General features: G+C 39.8%; 1 protein-coding gene across 8 annotated transcripts in view; it reads right to left on the bottom strand.

Annotated features, from left to right (window-relative positions):
• TTLL7 (tubulin tyrosine ligase like 7) overlaps positions 1-19,840 on the bottom strand; it is a 68,856-nt gene that overhangs the window by 42,970 nt on the left and 6,046 nt on the right. For 2 of the 8 annotated variants that reach the window (XR_001556888.2, XM_015870195.2), the window contains exons 1-4: positions 13,818-13,930; positions 11,738-11,831; positions 408-567; positions 92-220 (exon numbers count right to left, since the gene is read on the bottom strand). Coding sequence is in view for 7 of the 8 variants with exons in the window: in XM_015870195.2 (XP_015725681.1) it covers positions 92-220; positions 408-432 (154 nt within the window). In the remaining variant the exon portion in view is untranslated. Of the gene's footprint in view, positions 1-91; positions 221-407; positions 568-7,435; positions 7,477-11,737; positions 11,832-13,108; positions 13,445-13,817; positions 13,952-19,840 lie in introns of those variants that run through there. The other 6 variants (XM_015870196.2, XM_015870201.2, XM_015870202.2 and 3 more) reach the window with 6 other exon arrangements.

Genomic DNA, 19,840 nt, shown 5'->3' with positions numbered 1-19,840 from the left:
AGTCTGCAAAGTCTATTAATTCACCCCATTAGTTAATAATTCACTCACATCAGTGGCTACTATGATGAAAACAAAATATGTAGCATCTTACCAATTTCATATTTTGTGCCAGCAACATTTGCAGTGATGACCCCATTCTTCTTCTTCCTGACTTTTCTTTTAATTGTGCTTTGATAGGGTAGCTCTGATCGCAAAGTCACAGCAGCAGTTCCATGGTTATCTTTGAAAAACAGCATTTTAACTATCAACATAACATTCATGTCTTTAAAAAATGTACATAAATGAACTAAAATCATAACATCATCAAGTAGCAACTAAGCTAGTCAGTTACAGCTTCACTGCAACTTACAGGTACAAGCCAAAAGAAATTATTAATAGACTACATAAAAAATATAAGATCTGCATACCTCCCTCATTAGGCAAGGATGGCATTATAATCTAAGACAGTGCTGAAGCAGAGCCCAAATTATGTTCCAAGTTCTCAGAAAATGATGGAGTTGTTGAAATGATGGGAATTTAACGCTCTATTCGTACCATTTCGGTCTCTGGTTGTAGCAAATATTAGTTCTGAAATGGAGAATTATGTGTTTTAAAAGTTACAAGAAATTTTGTTATAGATAAATCCTGAAAAACTATAAACAGTAGAGAACTTAGCTATGGAACTGTGTTTAATAAGTCAAAAGTAACACTTCAGGGATAAAGCAAGTTACTGTGGATATAAAACTTTAATGCAGTTCAATCCTTTTGTTTCTGGGAAAAACAATTTTGCAGTCTACATTTACAAAACAAGAGTATATACTGTTTCATTGTCTTATTTTCATTTATGTATGGAAGACAGGGGAGTGAAAACAGGCAATACTGAATTCAACTGAGACTGCAAATTTCTGACTCTTCAAGTCCCAGTGAATTCATAGGAATTTAAAACCATATTTAAATTAAAGGGAAAAAAAAAATCAAAATCAGACACCATGCATGCATAAATCATTTCCATGAAATGCCGTTTTTCATGTCTGCTCTATTGCTAAAAACATTCACGTGTTTTTTTTTTAATCTCATAATACACTTCAACATGTGAAAACCCCACATACACAAGAACAACAAGCTAAAACATTAGGAAAACCCTCAGGAGTGAAACATTGGTCTAAACACACAGCTTCATGACTTTAGCTAAAGTTTCTTATGCTTTAAATGAATTCATACTGTAGTGTTTGCAAAACTTACTTAAAATAACTTCCTACAGAGCATGAGGAATTTCTACCGCTATATATAGCAAAAATTGCAGTAAAAAAATCAAGTTTAGCCATGACTTATGATGTGAAATGAATTTTGTCATAAGCTTTGGCAAGATGTACATTGGTAAAATTATCACAGCATTACTTATGTATATTTATCAGAGAGAAAGAGAGAATGATTATTCTATTCCAGACAAGTCACACTTATGGTACAAAAACATAAAAGGAGGTACATTCAGCTGCAATGTCTTTCTTCATTATATAACACAATAGATTGTGGTTCTTTTATGATTTCTGCTTTGAAAGAAAACAAAAAGATCACCCCCACGTCTGTCACTCCAGGCACCTTTTCTAAGCACATCTCTGGACCTGTCACTGTTGCCCAGTTGCACTCCTGGTCCCAGCCCAGAGAGCATTCAGCCCAGTTGTACTGAGGGAAGAAGGCCCCAGTGGCACTGCTGCAGGCAGTTGCCACCACCATTCAAACCAAATTCCCAGTTACCAGGTAAAGTGTTTGGCAGGACCCACTAAGTGACACACAGGTAACTGCTACACTCTGTTGGGCTATGATCACATTAAAATCTGAGACAACTCCTGTAATTATGCTTGTAGTTATAAAACAAGTAGAAGCTCTAACTTGCATTCAACCACAACAATGCAGAGGCATATCTCTCTAGTAACCTACCTGAAAGATCTGCTTTTGATAAGATGGAATAAAATATTCTGTTTCCAAACTGGGACTAACAGCGATCACTTAACCTTGGTAACTTACCTGAGTGTTTGTGCTCTGACAGGGAAGGATTACAGTTCCTACCATACATACAATTTCCTTTCTGAAATCATGATATGCCAAAATCAGTGAAGGTTTGTTGCTAACCCATATTGATTTAGAAGTAGCTGAATAAAAATGATGAACCTATAAATGGACACAATCTCATGAGGAAGAAATTAATACATCTGCATCAGGTTAGCGCATTCTTATACAAACAGGCACTTTGAATACAGATGTTCCAGGGGGAATAAAAACTGAGATGTTACTTTGTAGGTGTTGGCAAGGTGTGAGAAAGCCAGCAGGAAAGCCAGGCTGCCCAACGCCCTGTACTAGAAAGAGGTAGAAATATACATAGATATATATACACACAAACAAACATATAAAACATGTACAAAGGCTGCAATGCCTCCTATTTGATTATGTTGGCCCACGATGTCAGAGAGAACTAAGTATTGATATGGCAGTAGAGGTCGAACCTTGCCACCAATATCCTGTTACATTTTCTTGCCGTGTGATAGATGGCAGCAGAGGAACAGTCTGACATGGAAGTGCAGATGAAGCAAAGGTGTGTCACTGAACTCCTCCGTAGATGAAAAAAAAATGGCACACATTGACATTCATCAGTGCTTGCTGAAGATTTTATGGAGACTGAACAGTGGATGCGAGCACAGTGAGGTGGTAGGTCATGCACTTCAGCATTGGTGACAATGAAAGTGGGTCACCTCCACTGGTGCAGATAGTTACAAGTGCAGCATGCAGGTTCTCATTTATCGCTGGCAAAAATGCATAGCTAACAGTGGTGACTATGTTGAAAAATAGTGTTTTGTAGCTGAGAATTTGCTCTATCAGTGTTATTGTGCTCTTTGTTGTAGTTTCCACAGAAATAAATAGGAGGCATTACTCTTGGACCAACCTACTTATATTTACATATATTATCTGTTCATATATATGTGCGTGTACATATATATATATATTTATGTATATATATATAAAATATATATAGTGTGTATATATTTTTACATGTACATACACATTCGTATACACGCCATATACACAAAAACACACACAAAAACCAACCAACCAACCACCAGAGCAAAGGCCAGCAAAACAAGGAGCTTCTTCCTTGAGGGCAGCTGCTCTCGCTAGAGGGTAACAATGTTGCACTCATACACAGATGGTTCAGTCCATCAAAGGGAACAGTTTCAAGAAGATACACAGAAGAAACAGGACAAAAGTAACAGTAACTGAGGTTAGGAGGATGCCTGGGTACAGAGCCGGGTAAAGAGGGAAAACTGGGTTTTATAATAAATGGAATACTGCATGTTTCTTTGGTTACAAGTTGTAATTTGCTGTAGAAGGGAAAAAGGGGAAAAAGGGAAAATAGCTCTTTTTCTTTTACAAAAATAATCTTTATCAGAAGAAGTGATTTAAACTCCCTGACAGATTTTCTTCTGGTCCAGATTACATAAAAGCATTTTTTAAACAAACCTTTCTTTCATTTCCTAAGTTATTTGTTCCAAAGTGCTTCCACGTGACCCCTGCATTTCATGATCCTTCACTTTCAGTCCTAATGCAGTATGGAAATGAAAAGGTTATTTTTCAGCTTTAAATTGTATCCTGCACACCATCAAGTCCTTTTTTTCCCCAAAGAGCAAGCATCCCAGGAAACAGTTGACTTAGATCAGAAAAGAGACTGGTGGAATCAGATTCAAACTTAAAATAAAACAGCACAACTTGAGAATCTATTTCAAAGAGCACTCAAAATTAGTGAGATTCTCCAAGGAAATGAGGATCCTACCAGTAACTATCAAACTGCTGTGTACCCAAAATAAAAAGAGGCTAGTTTGCATATGTACTTTAAAATAGAATGTAGTTTAATAGATTTAAGCACTGAGAATGATGGAATCGTTTACTAACAAATCATGCCATATCTAGTAACAAGTTCGAAAAGCTGCAACGCCATGCATGTGCCTAGCTGTACATGTATGAACTGAAACCCTGATCTCAGAGCTCGAGCTGTGGGATATACAACAATAACTCGCAAAGACAATGGGCATTTCTCAAGTTTCTTGCTGTTCTACCTTTTTTCTCTATTTACTGAGGTGACATGCTATAAAAATTGGATTGCCAGTTTTTTATTTCAATTAGCTGGACTCCCCGTGTAAAGATAAGCAATCAATCACAAACAGTTGAATATTTTAATATAGATCTTTGAAACTATCAGAATGCTTTCATCTGAGTCCATTAGTGCAATTTACTCAGTGTTCTAAAAGCATCTAGAAATGCACAGTAGCTCAGAAGAAATCCCCAAAGCTCCTGACACGAGGAGCTTTCACCCTGCAATGGAGATGCACTTCAGATGCAATTACACCACTTGGCAGATGACCAGAGATATGGAAGGGCAAAGCACAGTGCTCCCCTCCCTATTCCCCAGTTACATGGAAAATTGAAATAACAAAAATTTAACAGAAACATGAAAAGAAGTAATGGGAAAACAGACTGCTGAGCATAAATCAAGCAAATATCAGATTTCACTGTTTTCAGTCTGACCTAAATAACTACGTTTTTTCTTCCCCTTAAATCTGTATTCACCATAGTAGTGAGTGGTTTGCCTACTTATTACATATTTGCTTCAAGTTGGTGCTGCTGGCTTAGTAGGAAACTGGCCTCAAGGTCAGGGGAGCACAACATTTCTACAGACCTCTGTATGTTTCAAGAGCCATGCCTTGGCCCCACAAAAAGTCTGTCCCATCACATCTCACATTTTCCAGACCATCAACCTATTTCCAGATCATCAACCTATTTCAGCATTTCTGAGGGCAGTCTGCAGTCATCACACACGGCCCACAAATAATCTGACGAACTGTCACAAAAGAATGTTTAGCAACGAGGAAGATACTCCCACAGCAGCTTGAAATACAAATTGGTAGACATTTGCCTGCAATTTCAGCACCTAATGAGAAAATATTAAATAAAAATTGAGACTTGAATATACTACCAAGTGTACTCACAAGAGACATCTATTCAAAGCTCTCTTTGATCATGAAAGTACAAGAAAGGCGCTCTTACACTATCACTGACTTGTTTACCATATTATATCATCCCTTCCTACTATTGTTCAATTTGCTCAGCTTCACTGGGAGTACCAAGATGCCTGTATGAGGTCTAGTAACTGACCTCCTGTATTGTAACGAACATGATATGTGAAAAATATGTGTTGGCCAAGCTAAAACTACTGCAACAGCATTCAGTGGCAGTAACACTTTTCAAACAGCTGAAAAACTGGTGAGAAACGCCAGAAGCTACAAAGCACTAAGCAAAGACAAGCTTTCTTCCCCATAGCCTAGTATTTGGGCCTTAGTATGGTACTGCTAATTTGAAAATGTTTTTACAAATGAAAAAAGGAGAAATTCAGCAGTTGGGAATGGATGCAAATCCTCAGAAGCCTCTCTAACAGCAACTGACTTGATTTATAAAAATTACTTTAAAAGCAGAATTGGTGACAAACACCATGTTATTCTATTTTCATTCATTGTAGGGGATCTAAATAGAATTCCTGTCTTCATCAATAATAAGATGCAACTCCAAAATCCTATTACAGGAATGTTTTACATCTGCAATGCTCACCTACAGAGAAATACAGCATGCAGTCAGAAAGTCTATAATGATAATATGCCTTAAATTGTGTACAGAAAGTGAATACTTGGAAAGAAAAAAAAGAAAAATGATGTACACCAGACTTCCCACACACTACATTTAATTTTTGCCCAGGAGAAAAACAAACAAACACCAATAATTAGACCATAAGATTTGCTGACCAAAAAGTAGTTTTCCAGGATATTCAGGAAAATATACCTTCTGAATCATAACCTCAACATTATTGTAAGTATTGAACAGTTCATCTATCAAAACAGGGGTTGTATTGGCAATGGTACTGTAGGTTTTACTGTAGTTTAAAATATATACAAAATCTGATGAGGTAAGTAACCAAAGCACACATATTTCCCTTCACAACTTGAATCATAGCAATAGCACAGATCCAAGATTAGAACAATATCACAGTTAGCTCTGTCCTCATCCATCTTTGTCAGCTCCCAAAAAGAAACACTTAAAAGCAATTGGCTCTAGAGTGTTGTTTAAGCAGCAAAAAGCCATTGTGTATTGGTTAAGAGCTACACTCAAGAAATGTACTGAAATAGCAGTCCTCAGTCAGAGGCTAGAGCCATGGGTTATTTAATTCACTTGCAAGATTCAACTTGACTTTTCATTGCTTTAATCTTCAAATTGAATGCTATAGTCCTAGTGAAACAGAGGGACATAAATTTATACAGGCAAATACATGCTGGCTGCAAAGTTAACTGGCTTAGGAAGAATTGTAGTCATTTCTTATGCTATAATAAACCCACCAATGAATTAAAACATGGTTGAAAAGTGCTCTGGTTTTTTATTTAGCATACTATCTTAGGCTGAAAATTACAATGTTTATTCTTCTGTGCCTGTGACAACATTTGTCCCAAGTCCAGTGTGTAAATGCAAATAAGCTGTACGTTACAGAATATTGCCCAATAAAGTAAACATAGACATTTCTATTGAATGCTGTGGGCTTAAAATCACAGTGTTCCAATTCCAGAACAGCTCTGAAAGCACAGTTCAGATATATAATTAAAGTACAGGTCAACATTGTCACCCATCATGGAAAAGCTTGAATTGGAAGGGACCTTAAAGACCATTCAGTTCCAATTCCCCTGCTGTGGGCAGGGTTGCCACCCATCAGATCAGGCTGCCCAGGGCCCCATCCAGCCTGGCCTTGAGCACCTCCAGGGAAGGGGCATGCGCAGCTCCTCCAGGCATCCTGTTCCAGTGCCTCACCACTGGATTTATTTCTAACATACAGATATGTCGGAAAATCTTCATGCTGCTCTCCAGAAACAAATTTTGCTTAGCTATTGGATAAAATTTCACTGCATTCAGAAGACGCTTGTGGATTTCTCTCTTTATTGTCAGGAAAGACAAACTGCAGCTATGAGATGTATGAAGAACTGAGAAGGGAAAAAAAAAAAAAAAAGAAGAAGAAGAAGAAGAAGAAACAGCACCTGAGATGAACAAGAATCCTAGAAATGAACTCAAACCAAAATATGTACAAAACACATACGCTACTTTTGTTCTGAATGCGTTTGTCACTTCACATAGCCTGCAATAGAAAGTAATAGCAGGGGGAAAAAGTAGTAGCAGCATGTGGCAATATGATATAACAAACTCTTCTGCACGCAAATTACTGATAAGAACAACAACAACTATATATATATAAATATAATGAATTTAACAAAAAAGATTGCATCCTGCAGAATAAAACCATGTTAGAGCCTCCCACTGAAATGAAAACTCATTTAAAATAATTCTTCAGCAGAAGTAGCAAAATGTAATCACTTACCCATTAGATTTTCATTACTGAGGCTGTTGTGAGAGTCAGAGCTGTGGAAATAGATTTTTCTATCAATAATTGACAGGTGATACAGGTTTAGGCAGTACTTATACAGCAAGGAAAAACATGCCGCAGTAGCAGCTTCTTCCCATTTAGCCTCACCGTAGCACTTTTGGGATATCTGTCTTAACCCTTTTTAGGTACTGCCTCACTATTTTGAAAGAACAGAGAAAGGCTGATACATGCTCCAAGAAAAGAATGCAATATTTTTCCACCTCACCTAGTGTGTGACAAGAGCTGTGGGAAGCAAGTCAGTAGGATTTAGTCATAACAATAAGCTAAAGTGAAGTTAAATCTAAAAACAGAAAATGACTCAGTGATCTGAAAGGAGTTATAACAAAGACATGAGAACTATAACAAGAACAATTACTTCTCGAAATGTAGAATTAAGAGGTCAAGACTGCAATAACATAAACCAGTAGCAGAGAAGCAAGCTAAGATAAATAGCCCATATGCTATAAGAAAAACGGTTACAGTTCTCTTCCTGCTTCATACTGGCAAATTTCTAAAGTTACCAAAGAACAACTGACAGTTTTCCAAATGCTGGGATTATCCACATTGCCAGTATGCTTATATTAACACACAATAAACTCCAGCTTTCACAAAGGACTTTTCAAGTGAGAAAATCCCAAGCTCTTTGTGCCAAGCAGTAACAGACTATTTGGAAATGGTGCCATTTCTCCATGTGACATGGCATTTGAGCCAGTTTAAAGCATCCGAGTTCCTTATCACAGACTGCAGGGCCAGAGAAGGCTGATGTACAGCCACGTCTGTTCCACAATGATGAAGAATTGCAAAGAGTCAGATTCTAGTGTGACTGAGAGGGATATTCACTTAAAGAGCTTGTAGTCCTAGTTCTTGTGCCATCCGTTAATGCCATGCATGCAGAATGAAGCTGGAAACAGCTTCCATGCAGTTTATGAACTCTAAAAGTAGATGTTCTCTCTTGCATATTCAAGTGATACAGAAAATCAAACAAGTATGCATATTTTCACCACAGGAACAAAGAAATAAGGCTCTGAAAATTCAATGGCTCTATCACAATTTGTTGCTATTTTCCCCAGTTCAAAAGAAACATGGTTCTCTCCTTCACATGAGTTAAAAACACTATAATGAAGTCCCAGAGGTGACATTGCAATAACATTTACTTCTTAAATATGAAGTCAGATTGGTGTGTAATTGCCCATCCCTACAGCACAGATGCTTGAGCTAGCTCCTCTGGGCTGCCTTCACAGTCAGCCTACAGATGTCCATTGCTGGCAGCTGCTGGTATCTGGACCAGAGTTGTGTAGACACTGTTGAGATGAATCCCATCCAAATTGCTCAGTATGAAGATGTTTCTCTCCTTAGGGGGGAAAAATAATTAAGGGAAGGAGAAGAATTAAGGCCTCTACTTGAACAGGTACATCTTCCAAAATTTAAGTGCTGAGTTCAGTGGCTGAAGACTTGGGCTGGACTGCTGCAGAGCCCCTAGATCCACAAGCAGACACATGGCAGGTGTCCCAGGGGTATCACTGAGTGTCAGAAAGGCCTCTGAGCACAACTTCCTCTTTGGGAATTTTTCCTAAAGTCCCTTCACATCTAAGACTTCTCCTTGTGGCTGCACATACTGTCACCAGGCCGAGTTTCTTACACCTAGCTGATATGGCACTGAGGATCTCACATGTTCCAATAGCTGCAACAGCATTATGTGCGTGTGACCCATGACTGACTGGAATTTGAATCCTCTTTATCAATGAAACTAATTGGCACACTGGCCATTTGCACCAGACATTCCCAAAGACCTGCTCAAGAGAATATCCTTTTTTTAAGTTCTTTTTTTTTTTTCCCCCACAAATCTTACTTTATTTTCTCAGATAACATCAAAAACATGCTTTCTAAATGCTTTTCTAGTCATAAGCGCTGTTTTGGACAGAAAGGCTGCAATGTCCTTTCATTTTCTCTTCAGACCTAGAGGAAACGGTGGAAAGTAATACAAAGGGAAGTTAAGTGACTGGTTGGGATCATTAACAGTCAAAATTTCAAATCTAACTCTGTATTTTTATTTTTCTTCCATTTCTTTACTTACAAGATACAGACATAGAGCATCCACAAGATGCTCTGCTTTAATGACGTCCTTGCAACAGCCCAAAAATAGCAGCGACTCCTGTCTCTTCATCCAGTAACACTTCCTGAATATATCTTCTCGATTCCTAGAAATATTCTTTACAGCATATGCTTCCATTTTTGAAAATGGTACAAAATGTACCAAACTAAGTCATGTTCTCATATACCACTCTTTGATTTTTTATCCAACTTAATGCACAATCATTAATGCTTGCTAGTATTTCATAATCTCTTGAAGACTTCAGACTGACAAAAAGACGAAAAGTTGCAATAACATTATATCTCATAATAAAGCCACACAACATAAAATGTTATTTAGAAGGGTGTTTTTCTTCTTGGATGAAAAAAAAAAAAATAGCACATTTTTAAGACCTCTTCAACCAATAATTAATATCATGCATTTAAAAGCATACCTCCTCAGCCCAAAAAAAGCTTCAAAGGATGAAACAACAGAAATTTCACATTCAGTCAACATGATAACTACACATGAAAATCAAAGAAAATGCACAGACTTCCATCACATAGCTCTGCTAAATATTTTTCAAGAAAAGACCATTCTAGGCAGGTAATACAGAGCAACTTTCCCAACAGATTTCACCGTGTTCTGCACTGCCAGTCCACTCTTTCTGGTGTTCGTAACTAGTACCTAGTTCTTTGCTTCTTGACCTGCACAAATGCAGTATGAAGCATCTGACTCCATTTCCTCCAGTGCTTTCACTGTACCCTATAGGAATATTTCCATGCTGGTATTCATGTTCTAAAAATAAATCAAACACATGTCAACCCAAGGACAAAGTTGGAAGGAAACATACTTTAATGTAACTAAAGAAGAATATATTTAGCATTTTGCTACTAAGCAAGGATGAAAATAAACTTGTCAACACATAGCTGTGTCTAACTGTGAAGCCCACACCCCACTCAATTCCTTCTCTAGCATTTACTGTAGACAAAGGGTGGATTTAGTTTTTCTTTCTTCTTAAAAGCAACTGTTAGTGCTGCTGAACCAGGAAGAGGTTTCTGAATTGCAGTGTGAAGCACTACATCTGGCATCCATTTTTCTATCAATTAACAGTACTGTAACCATCCAAAGTGCATTGGAGCAGCAATGCGTATTAGGATTCTTTTTGGAATCCTTCCAAAACAAAGCACAGGCATTAATGAGAATTGCCATTTGAAGTAAAGTTGTTTTTAAAAGGTATACCTATGTTTTAAACATTTTAAGCTACTTCTACCTTCAGAATGTGAAAAGTTACAACTATAAACATGCATCTTCATTTTGGGGATCCTGCATCCAGTTAAAACTGAGACTGAAAAGCAAGTACCATTATGCCTGCTTTATTTAGTCCTTTAAAACACAAAACCAAAAAAATGATTCTATCACACTACAGCTTGTTTCCGGCTGTAAGGAATTTAAGGCAAGAGCAAAAGTATCTATAAATTGCTATAAATTAATGCGGAAGTTGGCATACTGCTTTTTAATATGTACATGACCAGAAGACAATTTAGACTCTTTTGCAAGCAATAACTTAAAGGATAAGCAAAAAGCAAATACTTTACACCCTTTGCAATCTGTGTGTTCCTGCATACACCATCAGAAAGATGAGTATGTGGTAGAAGGCAGCACAGAGTCTCCTGGTCTGAAGGAACTTTTAACTCTAAGAAGGGTAACTACTGTGGAACAGGAAAATTTACTCAAATATCCAACCAATACAGTGATTGACTGCTTCAGTATGTCAGTGTTTTTGTCCCACACCCACTCTCAGTTATAGATTTATCTTATCCACCACTGTAGTCAAGATCAAAGAATTCAGTTCCAATTTTCAAATACATTAATATTTTAAATATTAATGCTAAAAAGGTTACAATAATCTTTAAAGGAAAAGTCATAGTGCCTGCAAAAGGAACAGTTGCGAAGTTGCCCCATTCTGGCAGGGCCTTCGGTGAGCACTAATGGAGCTGTAAAGAGCTTCCTCCTGCTTAATAAGGTGCAATTTAAATCATGCTGCTGCTGAAGTCATGCGGTTCTAATTAACTTCCTTGGTGTGTAGAAAATACAAAGGAAGATCAAGCTAGATATGTTCATGCTCACTGTAAAATAATTTTTAAAAAATCTAATATCTTCTGAAGATACAATGTGGTACCTACCTATAAGCAGTCAAAGTTAAGAAAATCCATTGCATCTTTCCAAAGACAAGGAACTCCCACTGGCTTCATTTTTCTTCAGGGACCAATACAAAACCTATCAATATAATTTCAGTGTCTTTATGGATTTAATTTTCATCCTTAAATTAATGTGTTCTTAATTTATATTAATACAGACATCTGAAAGTATCTATTGATACAAATTATTACATAGGAGGAAAAAAGGAAAACACTGAACATTAGAAAATATGGAAATACAGGAAATTACTCATTTGCCATATGTATCCTATAGACATTTTTAAACAGATAATAAATATCCACTGATGGAAGTTTAAATCAAGACAATGGAGATTACAGCCTTTTCATGCTGACAGTTCAAAGCAGGGTCCTTCCACAGGCACATTAGTCTGCCATGTTTCATCTTCAAAAAGATATATATGGCTTTCATGGTAAACATGAATTATTATTAAGATCTTAGGAAAAAAATCCTGGTTATTCAAAAGACTTCAGAATGGTTTGGTGCCTAACTGCTCACTGACCACTCTGTTTCCCAGTTCTTCAAGCTTGATCTGTGCTGCCAGTGTGACACCATTCACTTTCAAAGAGTGAGAACAAATCATCACTTGGTCACAAACCTGAGCCTCAGATGACGGAGATGCTTCTGGGCTCATTGGAATGACAGCCACATAAGTGCTGACAGCCCCATCTCCCGGCCTCCTTAGCACTACCAAAATGATGGGCAAATCTCTATGGAAGTGTGTGGTATGTATCCCAACTATCAGAATTATGGAATGGGGCTGTTTTTTCTAAAATTCCCATCTTCGACGTGATGTAATTTTCTGAAAAATTGTAACAGTTTCCTTCAGAGAATCTGGCTTCAAATACAGTTCCCTATACTGGCATAGAGAGCGGGTTTACTCACCTCCTGGGAAAAGCCCCCTGCCACTCTTACTGTTTCTACCTTACTTTTGTTTAAGGAACCATTGATATACCCCCTATTTCTATGAAAAAAAGACACCTCAGTGCTTAAACCAATGGCAAAGCTTTCTACTGAAGCCAAGAGACTCAGAGATAACTTCACAGAATGCAGGGGACAACCAATGTTCACACAGAACAGCACTTTTCATCTTCCAGCTCTAAAAAAAAAAAAAAATCCAACACAATTTGATTTCTCTGAGCACTATTAAGATCAGTTACAACATCCAGGTACATAAATCAGCTAGGGTCTTAAGCAGAAAATAACACTGTATCAGGGTTTTCTTGCTCAGCTGGTTTGGGTTTTTAAGTAATAATGAAGCAATATGTTTTACTTTCAGCACTCAGACTGCAAAGACATCATAAGCCACAACTACGGTCAGCGCTGAGGCCTCTTACCAGTTTCACAGAGTTCAGCAACACATCCACACCCCTGCGCCGAGCAGTCACCAAGTACGCTCCTTGTGCGTGCACTTACACCTCGTTTCAACGGCAGAAACTGACCGAAATTCGACAGACAATGGCTTTCGGCTAACAGCAAAAGCACGGGAGGACATTTGAAGTTCATCTCCCGACATTTAACTCGATCTACATTTTAGGCTATGCTGGGTACCACTGTCAGCAGATTTTAGCACCGTTTAAACCTTCTCTGGCTCTGAAGCGGCCCGGCCACACACTCGAGATAAATGACGCTGCACGCGAACTCCGAGCAAAAAAAACCGAACGCCTATAAGTGGGAAGTGCCGGCTTGCTCCGGGTGCCCCGCCGGGACACGGAGATGCGGGGCAGCACGGCGGGGCCGGCCTAGCCCGGGGCTCCCTACGGCCGCACACCGACCGAGGAGCCGGCGCTCCCCTTCCTGCCCCGGAGACCCCCGGGCCCCGCAACGCCTCTGCCCGCAGCTCCGGGCCGCCCCTCCCCACCGCCCTTCTCCTCCTCCTCCCTCGCAGGCGGCGGTGCTGAATCACGGTAGGCAGCTGTTCGGCTGCCTTTTCCCAGGGACAGCGGTGCGGTCCGCGAGCAGCGGGGGCGAGGGCAGGCGGCGGGCCGGGGGCGGCGGTTCAACGGCCGCCGCTGCCGGGAGGAGAAGCGGACGACCTGTCGTTACCTGTCAGACGGGGACACGGCGCTCGGCGGTCCTCCCAGCGGGCGTCGTGTGCGGTGCTAAGAGAGCAGCGCCTCACGGGCGGTGCAGCGGTGCCTTCCGGGGACGCAGCATCCACCCCGACGGCCGGCGAGCTGGGCACTAGCGGGAGGAGGAGCGGGAGGGTACGGCTGGGAGGCCGGGAGAAACCATTCCCTGCGAGGGGGCAGCGCCTACAGCAGCCGGGCGGGGCGAGGAGGAGCGGCCCTCCACACGCAGGTACGTGCGGGGCGGACGCCGATGCGCAGCGAGGTGCCCGCAACGGGGCGGGCGGCGCAGGACCGGGTCGGAGCCAGCAGAGCGCCGCCGACCCTCCCCGCAACTCGCAGTGGGAGCGGCCCTCGCTCTGCCCGGAGCGCGAGCAGGACGGAGCCACGGCAGCGGCGTTCCAGGAGGCGGAGCGCTCGTGTCCCTGCACCGCTGCACTGATTTCCAGCAGTTGTCAGACATTTATTTTTTTTCTTCCTTCCCACTTGGCCCGATAACCCACGTGTGTGGAACGGCAGTAGGCCGCTCTGAAAGTCAGTCATCTTCTAAAACGTTGTGCATCCTAGCATTAGACACATGACCTAGGGAGACAGCTGCTTCATTAATAGTAAATAAAATGGAGGGGCTTTCCTTACACAAGGATTTTGAAGAATATTGTCTTTAACATCCAGCAACAAACAGAGCTAACAATAGAGATTTGCTAAAACAATGCAAAGCAAGTAAAGTTGGTTGAAAACGTAATTGCGAGTTATCAGCTTTATGTTTTCTCTGCTACATCCTGTAAAGTAAGCTGATAATAGGAACAGATTGTGGGCTTCTTGTAGACACTGGGCTGTATGGACAGAAGGCTGCATGCCAAACCCTTCAGGGAACATTGAGGAGATGTCACATCTCTCCTCTGCAGTGTCAACGTGCAGCTTGTACAGCTGCAGCAACACTCACTTATCACAGATACTGTCTTTTTAAACAAGTTAAATTATAGTTTATATTGTGGCTTCAGTAATATGCAGGAAACATTTATCTACTGCTCAAACCATTGTAAGGCTTATCAAAAAACAAACGGGTACCACTTCTGTCCATTAATGGGCAATCACATTGAAATCCACATAGTTCTTTGTGTTGGTTGGTGTTTGTAGGAGTGGGCAAGAAATCTCATGCAGGAACAGAGGCAGTGCAACCCCTACCTATCTCCACTTAACCATTCTTAGTTTTTCTCACAGCCATTACAGGACACTTGTTTCTCTTTCCGTTTGAGCTGTTTGGGATGTTGCCATGGGCTGCAGATGAAGCAATTTGAAACGCCTGCATTGCATGTAATCCCCAGGTCAGAGCTTGCTTTGGGCCTGCATCAGGTCTCTCTGCCCCAAAGTCAAGGCATAACCCTGAGCTAAGTTATACAAGCAAGGCACTGCATGACAGGAAGCTGCAATTAGCTGCAGATTATGCCTTCTGGACAAACCTGGAGTCTTTCAGTATAACTGTGCTCCCCACCTCCAAGCTGAAATGTGAGAGCTAACCAAATGTTGTAGGCAATTCCAATGGGGTATGAAATACCCATATGCTTGATTAAGAATGTTAAATAAAGTTGCAGCTTAAATATTGAGCTAGTTCAAATATTGAACATTGATGCCCTTTAGATTATACATGCCTGAATAATTGTTGTAAATAGAACTAGCAGTAAGAAATAATTTTTAGGGCATGGAGAACATCTTACGAATTTCAAAAATGAAGAAATAGGCAAAACAAACAAACCAAACAGCTGACTCAAATCTGCATATTCCTATTAATATTTATTTTTCCTACAGTCATTCCATGCAGGGACACTACGTACTTTTTCAGCCTCAGTGTTATAGCAGATGAATGACAGAGGCAATCAGATCAATCCTATCTTTTACAGAAAAGCTATTGAGCACAATTCCCGTTTCATCTTTCTGGTTACCAGTAGTGTCCTCCCTGGATAGTCATGGGCACTGTAAATGCTTAATATACATAATCCATGTCAAAGTTGGAAAATGTAATTTCTTCATATTACAAAGGAGATAATTACTCCTAAGATCACCAGTATTTGAACAGTTCCAAAAGACACTTGGAAATGAAAACCTTTCTCCTGTCTACTCAACCATTAGCTAAGAGCAGTGCAGTAGGATACAATAGGATTCAGTCTGCTGTGGTCTAGAAAACCTGGAGTTGTATTTTGCCTCTGCAGATGAAACAGGTTGTATCTTCCTGCAGTTAGTGCTGAGGGATGCCAGGAAGCAGGAGTTTCAAACAATCTGAGATAACAATCATGAAGCTCAAAAGCTTTGAAACAGATCCAGCATGTAGATGAAAGAAGTTCAGCAACTCCAAGTGTTTTCTTCTGTTTGCACAGCATTCATCTTGGAATATATCTACTTAATTTTGCTTTTCTGAACAGGTGCATTTCCAGTTTGCTATAAAACTATGTCCAAACAATCTGTACTGTCAAAAACTATCAGTTTCCTTGAGTCTAACTCCAAAAAGCACTGCCAGTCAAGAAAAAAGGTTCAGCTCAAGTCCTCATTCTACACCTGTATTCTCTCAGGACTCTCACTAGATGACTTTTCAATCCATATATATTGTTTGCTTTACAGAACACCTCCCATTTCTTTTATGATAAACCACCTACTCAGTGTGTTAGCAAAATCCATCCAACAATCTCCCAGCAGTACCCACATGCACTAACAGCGTATGGTGACATTGCCAGCCTGGAACAGCTTCTTGCCTCCTATCACTCCTATTTTCAGATCACTGTCCAGGATATTTTTTTAAACCACACATCACCAAATACAAGCCCATAGGCCTGACTGTGTTCATTGCTGCTATAAACATCTTTTATAAGACAAATCAATGTGAATTTACAAGCTGAGGCAATAAAATATTGACACAGCATTTCATACAATAACTTTTTACAGTCCTCACCACTCCGAACACATGGTGTTGAAATAACAGTACTGACATAAGCAGATACCACAGTACCAAACACGTCCATAGACTGCAGTCAACTACACCAAAACTTAATGGGGCCCCTGTCAGTTCAGGCATGTTTTTGAATGGCTTTAAGACACGAACACTTCTATTTTTAACCACATAAAATATAATTTGAGAATATCTTTATCTGACTAGTAATAAGAGCTTGGAGGTACTCATTCAAGCAGTCTTGTCAAGTTCCCATCTGTTGTCTGAGCTGCTTAAGAGAAAGGGAGTCCTAGAACTTCCACAGTTTGGAAAGACTTCTTTATGTAGATCAGCAAATTTCTACCTGCTAGTCAACTAAGTTGATTTGGCCATCAAGGAGATAAAGTCTTCAAAATATCAACTAATTGGTTTTTACCAAAGGCTGCCTATTCTATTGCTGGCCTGCAGGCCAAGGTGGGTGTGTGAGCATCTTGTCCTTCACAGCTAAACATGGGAGATAGATCATTATTTAAGCAGTAATATTTACCTAAATGTAGTAAAAGCATAGACAGTATTAATCTGAAAGCTGGATTTCATTACTTAGTGCTATTAGTATGCAATGCATTAGAATGCTGATGTTACATCTCTACTGCCTGCTCACTGATGGAACACAAGGGAAGAAAGAGGCCGCATGGCATGGCTGAGGAGCCAGCCTCACCATACCCAAAGCAAAGTAAGCATTGTGGCAGCAGTAAAAATGGGAAGACAGTTGGACTAGATGATCTTGTAGGTCCTTTCCAACCTTGTGATTCTATGAACTAGCTAATACTGAACTTGCTCAATTGTCTAATTGGCAACTTAGTATTGCCAAGAGAAACCCTTTCATTTTAGCTTCCATCAGAATCATTTTTAATTACATTTTTGATATGCTCTTTGCCTTTCTAAAGTCATCACTTCCGAAGGCACAATAAAACCACAGTGTCAAATTAAAAAAAGTACGGCTATCACATCTGTATAGTCAGCTTTCTTATAATCTTATTTTGTTGTATGTAAACATTAAATCGGTAAATATTTTTTCACAATAGAAAAGCAATATAGAAAACAGGAGAAAAAGCTGTTATCAGAAAATGTTTTAATTTGCAATATAGGGACAAAAATAAACAAGTACAGACCATAAAAGCATAAAGCACTCCAAGAAAACATGCAGAAGCATGTTTCTTCCTTACACGTAGGTACAGATGCACAGAATCTGACCGTTCCATGATGACCTACTTTCTCCAAGGTCTGCAGCTTTTTAAAGACCACATGTTGTTCTTCTGATGTTTTCAGGGGTTGTCCCAAGCAACCCGATAAAACAGGGACATTTAAAGGAGCCTATCCTGTTCATGCTATAGCCTCTGAAACACAAAAAGAAAACAAACTTCATAGAGTGCCCTGCTTATGGAGAAATGTATGGCCTGATGTAGGAAAATAAATGGAATTTTTCACAACTACTTTATGTAGCAAAGAAACAAGACTGCTATTGCTATGCATAATCATAATGATTTTTTGTTTTGGTTCAGACAGTGGAATGTATTAGCTTTGAATACAACAAGTAATATTAACTTAGTTTAGATTTCCTTATAATTTCATGGGAAAATATTCTATGGCCTTACAAGTCCAATTTGTGCAAGAAGCAACAGGGACTGTGCTACTGAGTGGTTATGATTTATTTTAATTACGGTAGAAAACAGAGACCTCATTCAAAGATCAGGATCTCTTTCCGCTGCAGATGTCCATATATATTTGAAAACACTTAGTCTAGACTAGAGGTCTGCAAATTATCCTCCTCAGAATCATCGGGAAGTGACTGCAGGAGCTCTGCACACAGCAGCCACACAGAGAAGGATACATGTTGCCAAGAAGGTAACAAAAGCACAGTTTCTGTCAACATAAGCAGAGCTTTTTCCCCTCCAAACGAAACTTGATACCTTTGTACTCTTTCCTGTCTTAAAAGACTGTAGTATACCTTCCCCTATTGAATGAGGCAAGTTCTACAAGCTCCTTTCTGTCATGACTTCACCCGTTTTGCTTTCTCTACATACTCCAGCACTTGTGGCTTCTTTATTCTCCTAGTTTACCATTTTCAAAACCTCTTATGCGCTATTTTAGCCCTTAACCATGGTTACTGCGTTCTCCTCTCCTGCAGCAGGGTTTAGATGCCCCTGTGCTTCCCCAGCCTCTCTCTTCTCCACCCAGAAACTCCCAGCTACCAGGGGTTTACCACTCTCAAACACCATTGGAACTTTCAGAAGCATTGACTTTCTTGCTCTGGGACTTAGGGATGAAAAAATACGAAGCAGTTATCCCCCCCTACAAACAGGTAGCAGACAGGAAAGAAACAACCTCCCCTATCCTCTATAAAGTATTTTGAAGGAAAGAACAAAGCAACCTACAATTTCCTAGGAGTGATAAATGCAGGAATAAATTATTTACCCAGGAGAACCATTGCTAATGTGTCTTTTGTGCCCATTCAGATCCTGTCCTGTGCCAAACTCAAAGGAAAGAATATGGCTAATTATACTCTTTTCTTTGCATTTAATCTGTGCAATCTTGTGGAAGCATGAAAACAAAGTGCTTTCTTTAAGGTAGATAAAGTATTAACAGCTTTAAAAATAGAAAAACAACTCAGACCCAGTATCACAGATGGCAGAATGTCTTTTGAGTGTGAAGTAGGACTTCATTTCAGACTTTACAACAATATTTTCCTCCTCAGAAAAGGTTTTATGACCTTTGCCCCAAGTGTGCATGCTCAGGGGATTAGAGATCTTAACTGTGGTCTGCCTGTTCAGTAATGCCCAGCTAAGGCCCCAGCTGATTTAGACATGCCCATGTCCTTACATCCAACTCTATTAGTGAAAATGAGATCTAATGTCCCAGGTATTTGGCTGCAGCAAGAGATGATAGCCATCAACAAAGTGTGCTTCTGAACTGTATTAGTTTTGTGAATTGGTTATACGTTTGCAGTACAACAAAGGAAAAGAGCAAGTAAATAGACTGGGATGGAAGAGGCGATGAAAGGAAGCAGAAAATGATGCAAAAGG

The sequence above is a fragment of the Coturnix japonica genome, chromosome 8 (assembly GCF_001577835.2).
Source record: "Coturnix japonica isolate 7356 chromosome 8, Coturnix japonica 2.1, whole genome shotgun sequence".
NCBI classification, from domain to species: Eukaryota; Metazoa; Chordata; class Aves; order Galliformes; family Phasianidae; genus Coturnix; species Coturnix japonica.
Note: the sequence above shows the minus strand (reverse complement) of the source record. Positions and strands in the feature narration are given on the sequence as shown.